The 12943-nt window shown below is 40.8% G+C and overlaps 1 protein-coding gene across 1 annotated transcript in view; it reads right to left on the bottom strand.

The window, feature by feature from the left end:
• Positions 1 to 4549: 4549 nt before the first annotated feature.
• Positions 4550 to 12943, bottom strand: part of PSMD1 (proteasome 26S subunit, non-ATPase 1) — a 96416-nt gene continuing 88022 nt past the window's right edge. The window contains exons 24-25 of the mRNA XM_025935283.2: positions 6841 to 6997; positions 4550 to 4766 (exon numbers count right to left, since the gene is read on the bottom strand). Coding sequence (XP_025791068.1) covers positions 6851 to 6997 — 147 coding nt within the window. The 3' untranslated portion in view covers positions 4550 to 4766; positions 6841 to 6850. The remainder of the gene's footprint in view (positions 4767 to 6840; positions 6998 to 12943) is intronic.

The following is a 12943-nucleotide window of genomic DNA, read 5'->3' as shown; positions in this document are numbered from 1 at the left end:
CAAGCTCATTTCTTCTCATCTCATGCCAATTATAGATTTCAGAGACATGATCTTCCCTACACACACAAAGAAAAGCCTGGGTTCTCCAAGAACAAAACTGAAAAACAGTCCTTAGCAGGAACGTTTAATCACGACAGGAATGAGAAAAGACTTTTATAGATCCCTGGAGAAGGCAGCTCCAAGACAGACGAATTAATCACCTCTTACGTGCTCGTGGACTCCGTCCCAATCCTTCTGTTAGTGCTCAGCTGTGGCTCTCACTTCTCGATACAGGTAGTCAATGACTAGGTGATCATGCTCTATGTGCTAAGGTTATAAATGTAAGCAAGACAAATGAGGGGGAGGGGTGCCTGGTGGGTCGCTCAGTCGGCTGAGTGTCTGACTTCAGCTCAGGTGATGATCTCACGGTTTGTGAGTTCACGCCCCGCATCGGGCTCCACTGCTGTCAGTGCAGAGCCCGCTTCAGATCCTCTGTCCCTCTCTCTCTCAAAAATAAATAAACATAAAACAAAAACAAAAACAAAAACAAAGACAAATGAGGGGGAAAATAGGTAACTTAGGCAATGAATGACGGTAGTAAGGACAATAGGGGGTGATACTGGGTGCTGGGGAAGCAGAAGGACCTAGTCCAGCTCTGGGGGTGGGGGAGGGGAGGTGGAATTGGTGTGGGTTTCTTGAAGTAAGTCTCTATAAATTGAAACCTGAAGAACTAACTAGTAGATTCACCAGACCTAGAGGGACAGGGTGGGAGTGAAGAAGAGAAGGGTATTTCAGGAACAGGGAATGGTATGTGCAAAGGCCAGGAGGTGACACAAAGCTTGGATCTTTGGAGGAAGTGTAAGTGGTTCTGGGCGGGAGGTGGGAGAAGTCAAGAGAGAAGCTGGAGAGCTGAGCAGCAGCTAAAGTCTTGTGTAGCTTTGAACACTTACTAAAGAATTTGGGCATTATTCAACAAAGAACCACTGAGAAACTTGAAGCAGATTACTATGATTTGCATTGTAGAAAGCTCAGTTTGGAGAATGGATTAGAGTGGGCTAAGTCTAGAGGCTGATAGACAGTTAAGCGCTTGAACCAGGGGTAGTGACCAGTGGGGGAAGGAGGGTGGATGAACTGAAGAGATAATTGAGGCTAAACATTGAGTCAAGGGGGAAGCGTGGGTTTCTGGTGTGAGCTGCCAGATGGAGGGGTTGTCATTAGCTCCAAAAAGTTAGAGGAGACTGGAAGTGTCTTGGATACACTGTATTAAGTGCCCGAGAGGCAGCCCGAATGGGGATCCAGTGAGTGGCTGGACGTGTGTGCCAAGAGCTCAGATGAAGAGGGTGGGAGAGATGTGGACTGGAGAATCATCTGCACAAAGACGGTGGATGAAGGTGTGGGATGGATGGGCTTGCTTGGAGAGTGGACCAAGAAGGCCAAAGACCCAATTCTGAGGAAGGCTAGAGCTCAAAAGCAGTCAGAGGGAGTGGGACCTGCCAAGGTGCCCAAGAATCCTTGCACAAAGAAATGCTCAAATTAAGTGTTTTTTGAATTTGTTAAATGAACAGGTTGGTCAGAGGAGGAAAAGACTTGCTATTGATGCCATGGAGAGTACTGTTATTAATTTTTTAAAAGATAAGGTATCTTTAAGGATTTATTAGTTTGTTATACCTTTACAGTTGGAGGGCGAAGAGGAAAATATCAAAGCTCTTTGTCTAACAAAATGGCTCTTGGAGATTAATTTACATATCATTACCCATAACCAACTAGCATAAAAAGCAGTTAAAAATCGTTATATTCCACTAGAGACATTTACTGAAGTCATGTTTTTTTCCTTAAAGTCTAGGGAGAGTGCTTTTATTTATTTATTATTTTTTTTAAATTTTCTTTTTAACGTTTATTTATTTTTGAGACAGAGAGAGACAGAGCATGAACGGGGGAGGGTCAGAGAGAGGGAGACACAGAATCTGAAACAGGCTCCAGGCTCTGAGCTATCAGCACAGAGCCCGACTCGGGGCTCGAACTCACGGACCGCAAGATCATGACCCGGGCCGAAGTCGGCCGCTTAACCGACTGAGCCACCCAGGCGCCCCGAGTGCTTTTATTTTTTTTTTTTTCAACGTTTATTTATTTTTGGGACAGAGAGAGACAGAGCATGAACGGGCGAGGGGCAGAGAGAGAGGGAGACACAGAATCGGAAACAGGCTCCAGGCTCTGAGCCATCAGCCCAAAGCCCGACGCGGGGCTTGAACTCACGGACCGTGAGATCGTGACCTGGTTGAAGTCGGACGCTTAACCGACTGCGCCACCCAGGCGCCCCCCGAGTGCTTTTATTTTTAAAAAAATTTTTAATGTTTATTTTTTGAGAGACAGAGCCTAAGTGGGGGAGGGGCAGAGAGAGATGGAGACACAGGTTCTGAAGCAGGATCTGAGCTCCCAGCTGTCAGCACAGAGCCCGACGCAGGGCTTGAACCCACAAGCTGTGAGATCATGACCTGAGCTGAAGTCAGATGCTCAACCCACTGAACCACCCAGGCGCTCCATAAGGAGAGTACTTTTAAAAGCCAGACTCAGCAGTCATTTAACTGCAGATGGGTTTGAGAAAGACAGGATTCTAGTATTCACCCCAGTCCAAGAAATCAATTTCCTTCCATTTGGTTTCCTTGCTGTGCATCTCACTTGCTTTCAAGTCGGCAAGTTCTCCACAATGACATCATCTGGGAGTTAACTGCCGCCACTTTCCCGTTTCTTCTGGTGAATGTGCCAATTCTTAGCTCCTATCCTGTCTTCACACATGACTTTATTTCACCCTGTTCTATTTCACCTTAAATTCCTTTGCTCCTTGGTTAGCTCTCAGTGCTATGCACATGCTAGAAAGTCTTCTAGGAGAACAAAAGTCATCATGAAAACAGACAATCTCATCATAATCTGATCCAAGTGGCCATTTTACTTTACAGCTTACATTTTTTTTAGAGCTACAACCTCAAGATTTAAGACCAAGTTACAAATCCTAAATTGCATTGCTTACAAGAACTAAAGCTTGACCGCTCCCTGAAGTTCAATCTATAAGCGTGGAATAACTTTGGCCAGAGGCCAGTGAATGTACCACCTCTCCCAGACTACTCAATTTTGGACAGTGACATCATTGAGAGACTTCTGTTTTATAAACATTTCATATATTAAGGGAAATGTTAGAGATAACTGTCTGAAATGCAAGCAATGTTAAGAGCTTGAACAGGAAGGACATAGCTAATGAGAGGCTAGGAAATGAGATAATCTCTTTTATAGAATCATCTGATATTGAGGAAACAGGAATTTACAAAGGAGGGGATACAATGAAATTAACCAATGAGTGGAGCCATCCTTTGGGATCAGTAACCTTTAGACCTGGGTCTAACAACAAAGCTGTGGTGGAGTGGAACAGGGCTGATCCGTCTGGGCGTTTGTTTCCTCTAATGATAGCACCCCCCGCAGAAGCCCTTAGAAGGCTGTATCCTAAATTAAAAAGTGTAAGAATCAAGGTTGCAGCAAAGAACTATTCTTGTATAAATGCTGGAAGTCACCTTTTATTTTATGTGATTGAAGGCCAAAACACAAAGAACCCCACCCAATCCCCCCCAAACTAGCTCTTATTGCTGTGTCCCAGTACATCAAAGACCCGCTTCATATGGCAAGAAGACTGAGAAGGGAAGGTTGTCAGAATAATGACCTTATCTGCTTATTTCAAAAGCCCAACATCTAAGTAAGATCTGATAATACAGAAATCAAAACAGGACTTGCCAAAACATACCAAATTGTATATACTTCAAATTTCTGCATCATTATTATATTACAGTTATATTTCAAATTAAAAGGCACATGGGAAAAAAGGGCAGAAAAACATGGGAAAAAGGGTACATTATCAAATCCCGTGGCTAAATGAGTTGTATCTATTGTCCTCAACAGGGTCAAAAGCAGGTAAAAATAAGCAAAGCTTATTTAAAAATTATTTTTTAATGTTTATTTATTTTTGAGAGAGAGAGAGAGAGAGAGAGAGAGAGAGAGAGAGAGGAAGTGCGTGCGGGGGAGGGGCAGAGAGAGAAGGAGACATAGAATCTGAAGCAGGCTCCAGGCTCTGATTTGTCAGCACAGAGCCCGACACAGGGCTTGAACTCACAGACCATGAAATCATGACCTGAGCTGAAGTCAGAAGCTTAACCGACTGAGCCACCCAGGCACTCCAGCAAAGCTTATTTAAAAACAAATGTTTCTGAGCTGCCTAAATAAACATTTCCCTTCGACCACTACAAGGACTTCTTCAGTAAATGATGGCACCCATACCCTCAATCCAATTTTAAAAACTGCAGAGAATTCTTGGAGTCATGAACAAAGGTTGATTTTTTTTTTTTTTTGGCATAATTTTTCAAATAACCTATAAACTAGTTTAACTTCATCAACATGAAAGTCATGCGTAGTCATCCTGACAATTGAGGATTTAGCTCTTTGGGTTTAGGCATTTCATGGTGCGGGGGAGGATACTAGGTCCATTCATTTAAAATTGAGGCTGAAAAACAAATTAAAAAGCTCTTGTCCATTTTGAGATTTTAATATATTTATTTGAAAACCAAGTTCTGTAAAGAGCACACTAAATAGTCCTATATCTTCTCTTCACCAAAGACTTGGAGACAAGGTTCTTCAGGTCAACGCAGAGGCAATGATACATGCAGTGAATAGCGGGTCTCGGCATGAACGTCCTCACAGGCATTTCCCATACGAGCCTGGACAGTCTTCTTCAGAAGAGCAATGGGATCCTAGGGAAGGGGTGAGGGGGAAAGCTAGGGTCATTCTTTTTTTTTTTTTAATTGTATTTGAGAGAGAGAGAGAGAGAGAGAAAGAGAGAGTGCATATGTGAGCAGGGGAGAAGATCAGAGGGAGGGAGAATCATGAGCGGGGTCCACACTAGGCATGGAGCCCAACAAGCGGCTCAATATCACAACCATGAGATCATGACCTGAGCCAAAATCAAGAGTCAGATGCTCAACGAGCAGAGCCACCCAGGAGCCCCTAGGGTCATTCTTTAAACATTTTTTTATTTTTTATTTTTATTACTAGCTGTTGAAGTCTAAAACTAGCCCCTAACCCTGCCTGTGTCATCCTAAAAGCTACTTTTTGCTAAGACAGACTACAGTTTTTACACTCCTACTAGACTATTTTATCCTTTTGAAAAGAATAAGAATCCAACTTCTGTGGTGCCTGGCCTGGCTCAGTTGGTGGAGCGTATGACATTCGAACTTGGGGCTGTGAGTGGGCGCAGAGTTCACTTAAAAAAAAAAAAAAGGAAGAAAGAAAAAAAGTCCAATTTCTAACTAAAACTTTTATAAGTCATCTTGTAATTAACTGCCTTGAAAGATTTAATCAGGGGGTTTTCAGTAAGGTGTGAAGGTGTTATAAAGGCTTAATTAAGGGGGCTAATGTGAGTCTGTTCAGTTCCACATAGACACTGAGTGCTCATTGTATCAACAGTGCCTTGTGCTGCTTGGGTAAAGCTTAGGAAACCAAAGGCTGAAAAATAATTTTCAAAAGTAAGTTTACATAACCAGGAACTTAGTGTAAATCTCCCTCTCTCAAAGGTCCAAACACTCTCAGAGGCTTGAATATAGTTTCCTACTAATGGCAGGGTTTCTGACTTAATATTTATCTGAGACTTCTGTAAAAAGCCTTCATTAAATGCTGGTCAGTGGGTAACACTCATGGTGCTAGACTTACCGCCTGACGTTTAAATGCGTTTCTTTTGTAATAATGTAATAAATGATACTGTTTTTATTATTTTTATTTCCATTTTATTTTAAGTGTATTTATTTATTTGAGAGAGACAGAGACAGTGTGAGTGGGGGAAGGGCACAGAGAGAATCCCAAGCAGGTTCCACACTGTCAGCACAGAGCCTGACACGGGGCTCGAACTCAAGAAACCGTGAGATCATGACCTGAGCTGAAAGCAAGTTGGACACTTAACTGACCTGAGCCACCCAGGTGCCCCTGTTCTTCTTATCTTCGAAGAGTAGAAGAGTAAATTCTTATTTGTCTGACAATGTACGTGTACTAGGGTGGACTTAGTAAACCTTGATTATATAGTTCATAGGTTATCTTCAAATATGTGATGACTACTAACAAGATGGGGGAAAAAAGGACAATTTCATGACTTCAGATAGATTATTCCAATCTTCTGCACCTAAAGACCTACTCCAACACTGTTAGAATACTGGAATAATAATCTTTTTCAACTGGACAAAGCTTTGTGTTATAGTCTAATGGACTCCAAAGTACCTTTAAGCACCGTGTCTTATCACATTAGATGTTCAACAGCTTCAGTGAATAAATAAATTATTAAGGCTTTCAGTGCCAAAGAACTGCCAAAGGAAAGGGAGAGAGAGATCAATCAGTGAGAAGCCTAGACCTGTGTGATCCATGAACCAGGCCGGCCCATGAACTGTAACTGATCTGTAATAAGGGGCTTACATCAAAATGTAAATCAACTCTACCGTGAGAAACTTGTTAGTTCAGCAGACTTTTTTCTAGGGGGAGCAGGTAAGTAAGCAAGGTTTTTTTGATGAAAGAAGCATTGAGTAGATTTACATTCTGGAGCAAGCTCCTTACCTCCTCATGGTCAAACACTACAGGGCAGAGAGAGTGGAGGGAAAAAGAAAAAGGAACGGGTGGTTATGTGCACAGGAAGAAATCAAAAAGAGGGGAAATTTTAATACCATTTAAGTAAATAGGGATTAAGCATAAAAGGAATGGAAGAAGTGAGACAATGTCTCTGCCTAAAACATTTATGACGTACTGACAATAGATTTCCCTTGATACACAATTTTATTCTACACATACCTCTGGGTCCTTAATCATCGATATACTCAAATGGCTCTGGGGGTTCTGGCTCTTGTTCTTCTTCCTCAATTTTTGGGCCGTGGGCTGCCACAGGTTCTACCAGCTCTTCAGTGTCTTCACTGGTATCCTTCAGGATTATGATGCCTCCAATGGAGAGCTGGAAACACAGAGCAAGGAATGAAGAAGCACAAATTCCACTCATATTTTCAGACTGCTTCCGAGTCTAGGGCGCATATTTGTGAAATGGTACCTTTAAGACTACTCAAATGATTTGGAAGTAAAGGACTGGAATAGAACTACACTTATACTAGACAAAAGTCAGAAAACCTGGGCATCTGTGCCTGTGTGATGCTACAGCGGTGACAGACTGTTCAACAAGGAGAAGGGGCTAATAAGATCTTCCACATCTATTCCTTCAGGAATAGTCTGAAGACTAAACGAGGAAAGCAACGTCAGTGTACATTACAAAGGATAAAGAAAATTGTAATCCATAAGGAATATTTACAAACTTAGCCCAGTGGCTCTGGATGGTAGGGGGTTTAGATGATGCATCCCAAGCGAAGAACAGTAAGCACTTCCAGTATTGCCTCAGTCTGAATGTAGGGAGAACGTCTACTGTCTAAGTATAGATATGAATTCTAATGCCCTGCTACTCAACACATGGTCCTGGACCAGCAGCATCATTACTACCTGGGGCTTTGTTAGAAATGCAGAAAACATAGCCCTACCTAGATCTACAGAACCTGCGTTTTAACGAGATCCATAGGTGATATGTGTGCACATTCAAGTTTAAGAAGCACGCTAGTCTACTAGATACTTTATTATTTGTGAGAAAACTATCATTTTGGACACAAAAGACAATCTACGAATGAAAAGCCAATTTTTCTCCAGCAATTTCAGTATGACAGAGAGAACGACATAAATATCACAGATTTACCGATTGTTTTTCACTTTAATTTATAAATCCTTGTGATACAAGACGACAAAGTAGTAGATAGGCAACAAAGAAGAACTATAGTGTAAAAGCAATTGCATTAGCCCTCTCCCAAACATATTACAAGTAAATTCAAATACCAAACTCTTCACCCATCTCTGGTGTGCTAATCTTATCTTATTTTCTTGCCTGTGTCAAAGGAAATGGAAAGCTGCTCTCTGTAATTAAATCAGTCGACAGTGGCAGGGCACATCTGGAAAAACATTATTTCTACCAAAGCACATTAATGGGAAGGAAAAGAAGCACAAGCACATTAGTCAAATGATTCATGTATGTACAAGTATCTCTGCAGTTCAACCTAATCTGATTTTTACTCGTCGGAACTCTGCCCTGCCATGCTATAAAACTGGTGTGCCTTCATGAATTTCTATCTATATTCTATTTCTCTTCTCTCAACACCCACATATCCATACACATTAATTTCTGACTCTTTCCCTTAAAAAGTATGCTTTCCTTGCAGAGGAGCCATTTTATGAATGGACCCTGCCTGTGCTATCCATATTCACCCAAGAACAATCACAGTACAAGGCCACTAATCCTCCACGGCCTGCAAGTTTACCTGAACCATTTAAAGGACCAAATGGAGATGAACTGTCTACCAAACAGAAGAAAATATCTACGTTCAACAAATAGGACTTCCAATATTTTGGAAACAGATGGCTCCAGGTTATAACTGTACTATTTTATGCTTAATTGGAATGAAATAATCCAACTCACATCCTGCAATTATAAACAACATAAGGAAGAGCCTTTTATAGCTATGTGGTTTAGGTTTATTTTATTCTTTTTTAAGTAATCTTCTATATCCAACATGGTGCTCGAACTTACAACCCTGAGATCAAGAGTCACATACTCTGGGGCGCCTGACTGGCTCAGTCAGAAGAGCACGTGACTTGATCTTGGGATCATGAGTTCGAGCCCGTCAGGTGCAGAGATTACTTTTAAAAAAAAAAAAAAAAAAAAAAAAGAGTTGCATGCTCTATTGACTGAGCCAGTCAGTCCCTGACCTTTTTATAAAATTTTATAAAATGTTCTGTCTCTAGCAACAATTTTTGTCTTAAAATATATTTTTTTCTGATTTAGTACAGCTGCTTCAGCTCTTTTTTAGTTACTTGTTTGCATGGGATATCTTTCCCCATCCTTTTGCTTTTAATTTTTGAATCTCTGAATCTAAAGTGTGCGTGTGTGTGTTTAAGATTTTGGTTTTGGGGCGCCTGGGTGGCGCAGTCGGTTAAGCGTCCGACTTCAGCCAGGTCACGATCTCGCGGCCCGTGAGTTCGAGCCCCGCGTCGGGCTCTGGGCTGATGGCTCAGAGCCTGGAGCCTGTTTCCAATTCTGTGTCTCCCTCTCTCTCTGCCCCTCCCCCGTTCATGCTCTGTCTCTCTCTGTACCAAAAATAAAAATAAAAACGTTGAAAAAGAAAAAAAAAATTAAAAAAAAAAAAAGATTTTGGTTTTTTTTTTTGTTTTATTATCATTTTTAAATTTTAATAGTTCATTGTCAGGTTAGCTAACATATAGTGAATATATATAGTGTAGTCTTAGCTTCGGGAGTAGATTCCTATGATTCATCCCTTACATACAACATCCAGTGCTTATCCCAACAAGTGCCCTCGTCAATGCCCAGCTCCCATTTTCCCCACCCATCTCCCCATCAACCCTCAGTTTGTTCTCTGTATTTAAGAGTCTCTTATGGTTTACCTCCCTCTGTTTTATTTTTTAAGTAATCTCTACACCAAACATGGGGCTTGAACTCTGAGATCAAGAGTTGCATGCTCTACTGACTGAGGCAGCCAGGCACCTCATAAAGTGTGTCTCTTAATAAGAGAGCATGTAGTTGGGTCCTCTTCTTTTTTATCCATTTTGCTGATCTTTGCCTTTTAACTGGAGTGGTTAGTCCATTTACATCTCATGAGGGTGCCTGGTTGGCTCAGCTGGTAGAGCATAAGACTCTATGTTAGAGCTGTGAGTTCTAGGCCCATGATGGGCCTAGAACTTACTTTAAAAAAAAAAAAAAAAGATACTTCATCTGATTACTAAGGTAAGACTTACTCGTACCATTTTTTCAATTTGTTTTTTGTATGTCTTCTATATTTTTGTTTCTCAATTCTTCCACTACTGGCTTCCTTTGGCATTATGTAGGTACTTTCTAGTGTACTAGTTTAATTTCCTTGTTTCTTTCAGTCTACTTTTGAGTTGTCTGTCTGGTGGTTGTCTTTGGGGTTACAATTAACATCTTAATCTCACTGAAAAATAGCAACTTAACTTCAAAGTATACAAAAACTACACTTCAATATAGCTGTTTCCCCACTCCTTTGTTGTTACTGTGTTATGAACTGAATGTCTGTGTCTTCTCATCCTGCCAATCACATGTTGAAATTCTATCCCCCAAAGGGATAGTATTAGCAGGTGGGCCATTAGCAAGCAATTAGCCCTCATTAATAATGAAATCGGTGTCCTTATAAGGAGAGCCATGAAGAGAGCTTCTTTCCTCTCTGCTCTCTGCCTTGTGAAGACACAATGAGAAGAAGGCCATGTGTAAAGTAAGATGAGGGCCTTTACTAAGACCCCAATCATGCTGGCGTCCTAATCTTGGACTTTTAGCTTCCATAACTGTGAGAAATGTTTGTGGTTTAAGCCATTTAGTTTTAAACGATAGGTGGCAATCTGCTTTAGCAGCCAGAACTATGACATAGTTTAATGCAAATTATGCTTTTGTGCATACCTCAATACCAATTTATGACTGCTTAATACAGTTGTCTTTTAAACCAGATAGGAGAAGAGTTACAAAAATACATTTATACTATCATTCGGATTTACCTATGTAGTTACATTTACCAGTGCTCTTTATTTTTTCATGTGGATTCAAATTACTGTCTAGTGTCCTTTCATTTCAGCCTGAAGCATTCACTTTAGTATTTCCTGTATGGCAAGTTGGCTAGCAACAGATTCTCTTCATTTTTATCTGGAAATGTCTTAATTTCACCTTCATTTTTGAAGGACCGTTTTGATGGATACAGAATTTTTGGTTGAGAGTCTTTTCTTTCAGCACTATGAATATATCATCCTACTGCCTCCTGGCCTCCATGGTTTCTGGTGGCAAATCAGCTGTTAATCTTATTTAGGGTTCCAGTATATGATGAGTTGCTTCTCTCAAGATTTTTCAACAATTTTATCACGATGGGGCTGGGTGTGGATCTCTTTGGGTTTATCACTCTTGGATTTACTGAACATCTGGGATATGTAGATTAGTAACATTTATAAAATCTGCCAAGTTTTCATCCATTATTTCTTTAAATATTCTATGCTTTTCTTTTTTGGGACTCCCATTATCCCATTTTATGTAGCTTGGTATGCCTGGTAGTGTTCCACAGATCTCTGAGGTTCATTTTTCTTCACCCTTTTTTGGAGAGTTGTTCTTCAACTGACCTATCTTCAAGTTTGCCCAAGCCTGCTTGAATCAGCTGTTGAGCTCCTTTAATAGTTTTCATTTTAGTTACTGTATTTTTTAATTCCATAATCTCTTATTTTTTATGATTTCTATCACTTTACTGATACTACTTGTTAAGACATTCTCATACTTTCCTTTAGTTCTTTAAACCTAGTTCCTTTAGGTCTTCAGACATATTTTAAGTAGTTGATTCAGTCTGCCTAAGGCATCTAGGTTTTTATTTCTTTGTATGTCTTGTAATTTTTTGTTGAAACTGGACATTAAAATAGTATCCTGCAGGCACTCTGGAAATCAGATTCTCTCCCTTCCCCAGGGTTTGCTGTTGTCTGTTTTGTGACTTTTCTGAACTTCTTCCATAAAGTCAGTATTTTTTGCTGTACGTGACCACGTAGTCTCTACTCAACTGAGTGGTCAGCTACGATTGGGCAGGGCTTTCCTTAAACACCTGGAACCAGTAAGTCTCCAGTCTTTGCCGAGGGGCTGTGTGTGCATTAGGGGAGCACACCACCAACAGTCAGCCAGGCAGCTGGCAACTCTTCCTTAGCCTTCACTGCTGGCTTGCTCTGACAAAGCCAGTCTTTTGACTCCTAGATGGACAACGGTTGCAGCTTCCTCTCATTCTGAGCAAATGCTAATAAACATTTAATTTCCAACAGAAACATATCAGTCTTCTCATACGGCCTCACGATATGGAGCGTATACTTTACTGTCTTTGGCTCTTCGTAATTGTCAAGAACACTGGGTGTCTTGTGTGCTTTCTGTATTCACTAGTTATGCGCTAATAGATCTATTCTTGATATACCCCACTTAAACTGGCAACAGCAGTTTCTAGACACTGTTAGAATACACTCTCTGTAAACATGCCACTTAGATGAACTGGGTAGTCGAGTAGACAGTGACTGCATTTAAGGTGTGCATTGGTGGTTCTATGAATTCATTCATTGTACACTACAGACCAGGTAGTATTAGGTTCTAGTCATAATGAAGGACTAATAGAAGTAGGAAAAGATCTTCAAACTATTCCTGCCTTCCTGGCCTGACTGCCTTGCTAACTACAGCCATCTGGTGACTTGTTACCACCATCAACCAATATTTATTAAATTTTCTTAAAAAAAATTTTTTTTTAACATTTATTCATTTTTGAGAGACTGTGAGTGGGGGAGGGGCAGAGACAGACAGAGAGAGAGAGAGAGAGAGAGAGAGAGAGAGACAGAGACAGAGACAGACACAGAATCCGAAGCAGGATCCAGGTTCCAAGCTGTCAGCACAGAGCCCAACACGGGGCTTGAACTCACGGACCGTGAGATCATGACCTGAGCTGAAGTCAGGTGCTTAACCAACTGAGCCACCCAGGTGCCCCATCAACTAATATTTATTAAGAATTTACCATGTGTCAGATATTGTTTTAGGCATTTTACATATAATGATCTATTTAATCTTTACAACATTAACAGATGAGGAAATTGAAACATGAAAAGATCAAAAGACTTGTCTCAGTTATACAGCTAAGAAATGGCAGAGGTGGAGTATAAACTCAGTTCTACCCAATTCTAGCTCTTTACCACTAAATACAGCCATCTATCCCTGTCCTTCTCTCCTCTAGCTGATAATCTAGTTAGGTAAGACCTTGGCTCACAAGTGTAGGTAAGAGATGCCTTC

This window comes from Puma concolor, chromosome C1 (genome assembly GCF_028749965.1).
Source record: "Puma concolor isolate L17-30 chromosome C1, mPumCon1.1.hap2, whole genome shotgun sequence".
In the NCBI taxonomy this organism is placed as follows: Eukaryota; Metazoa; Chordata; class Mammalia; order Carnivora; family Felidae; genus Puma; species Puma concolor.
Note: the sequence above shows the minus strand (reverse complement) of the source record. Positions and strands in the feature narration are given on the sequence as shown.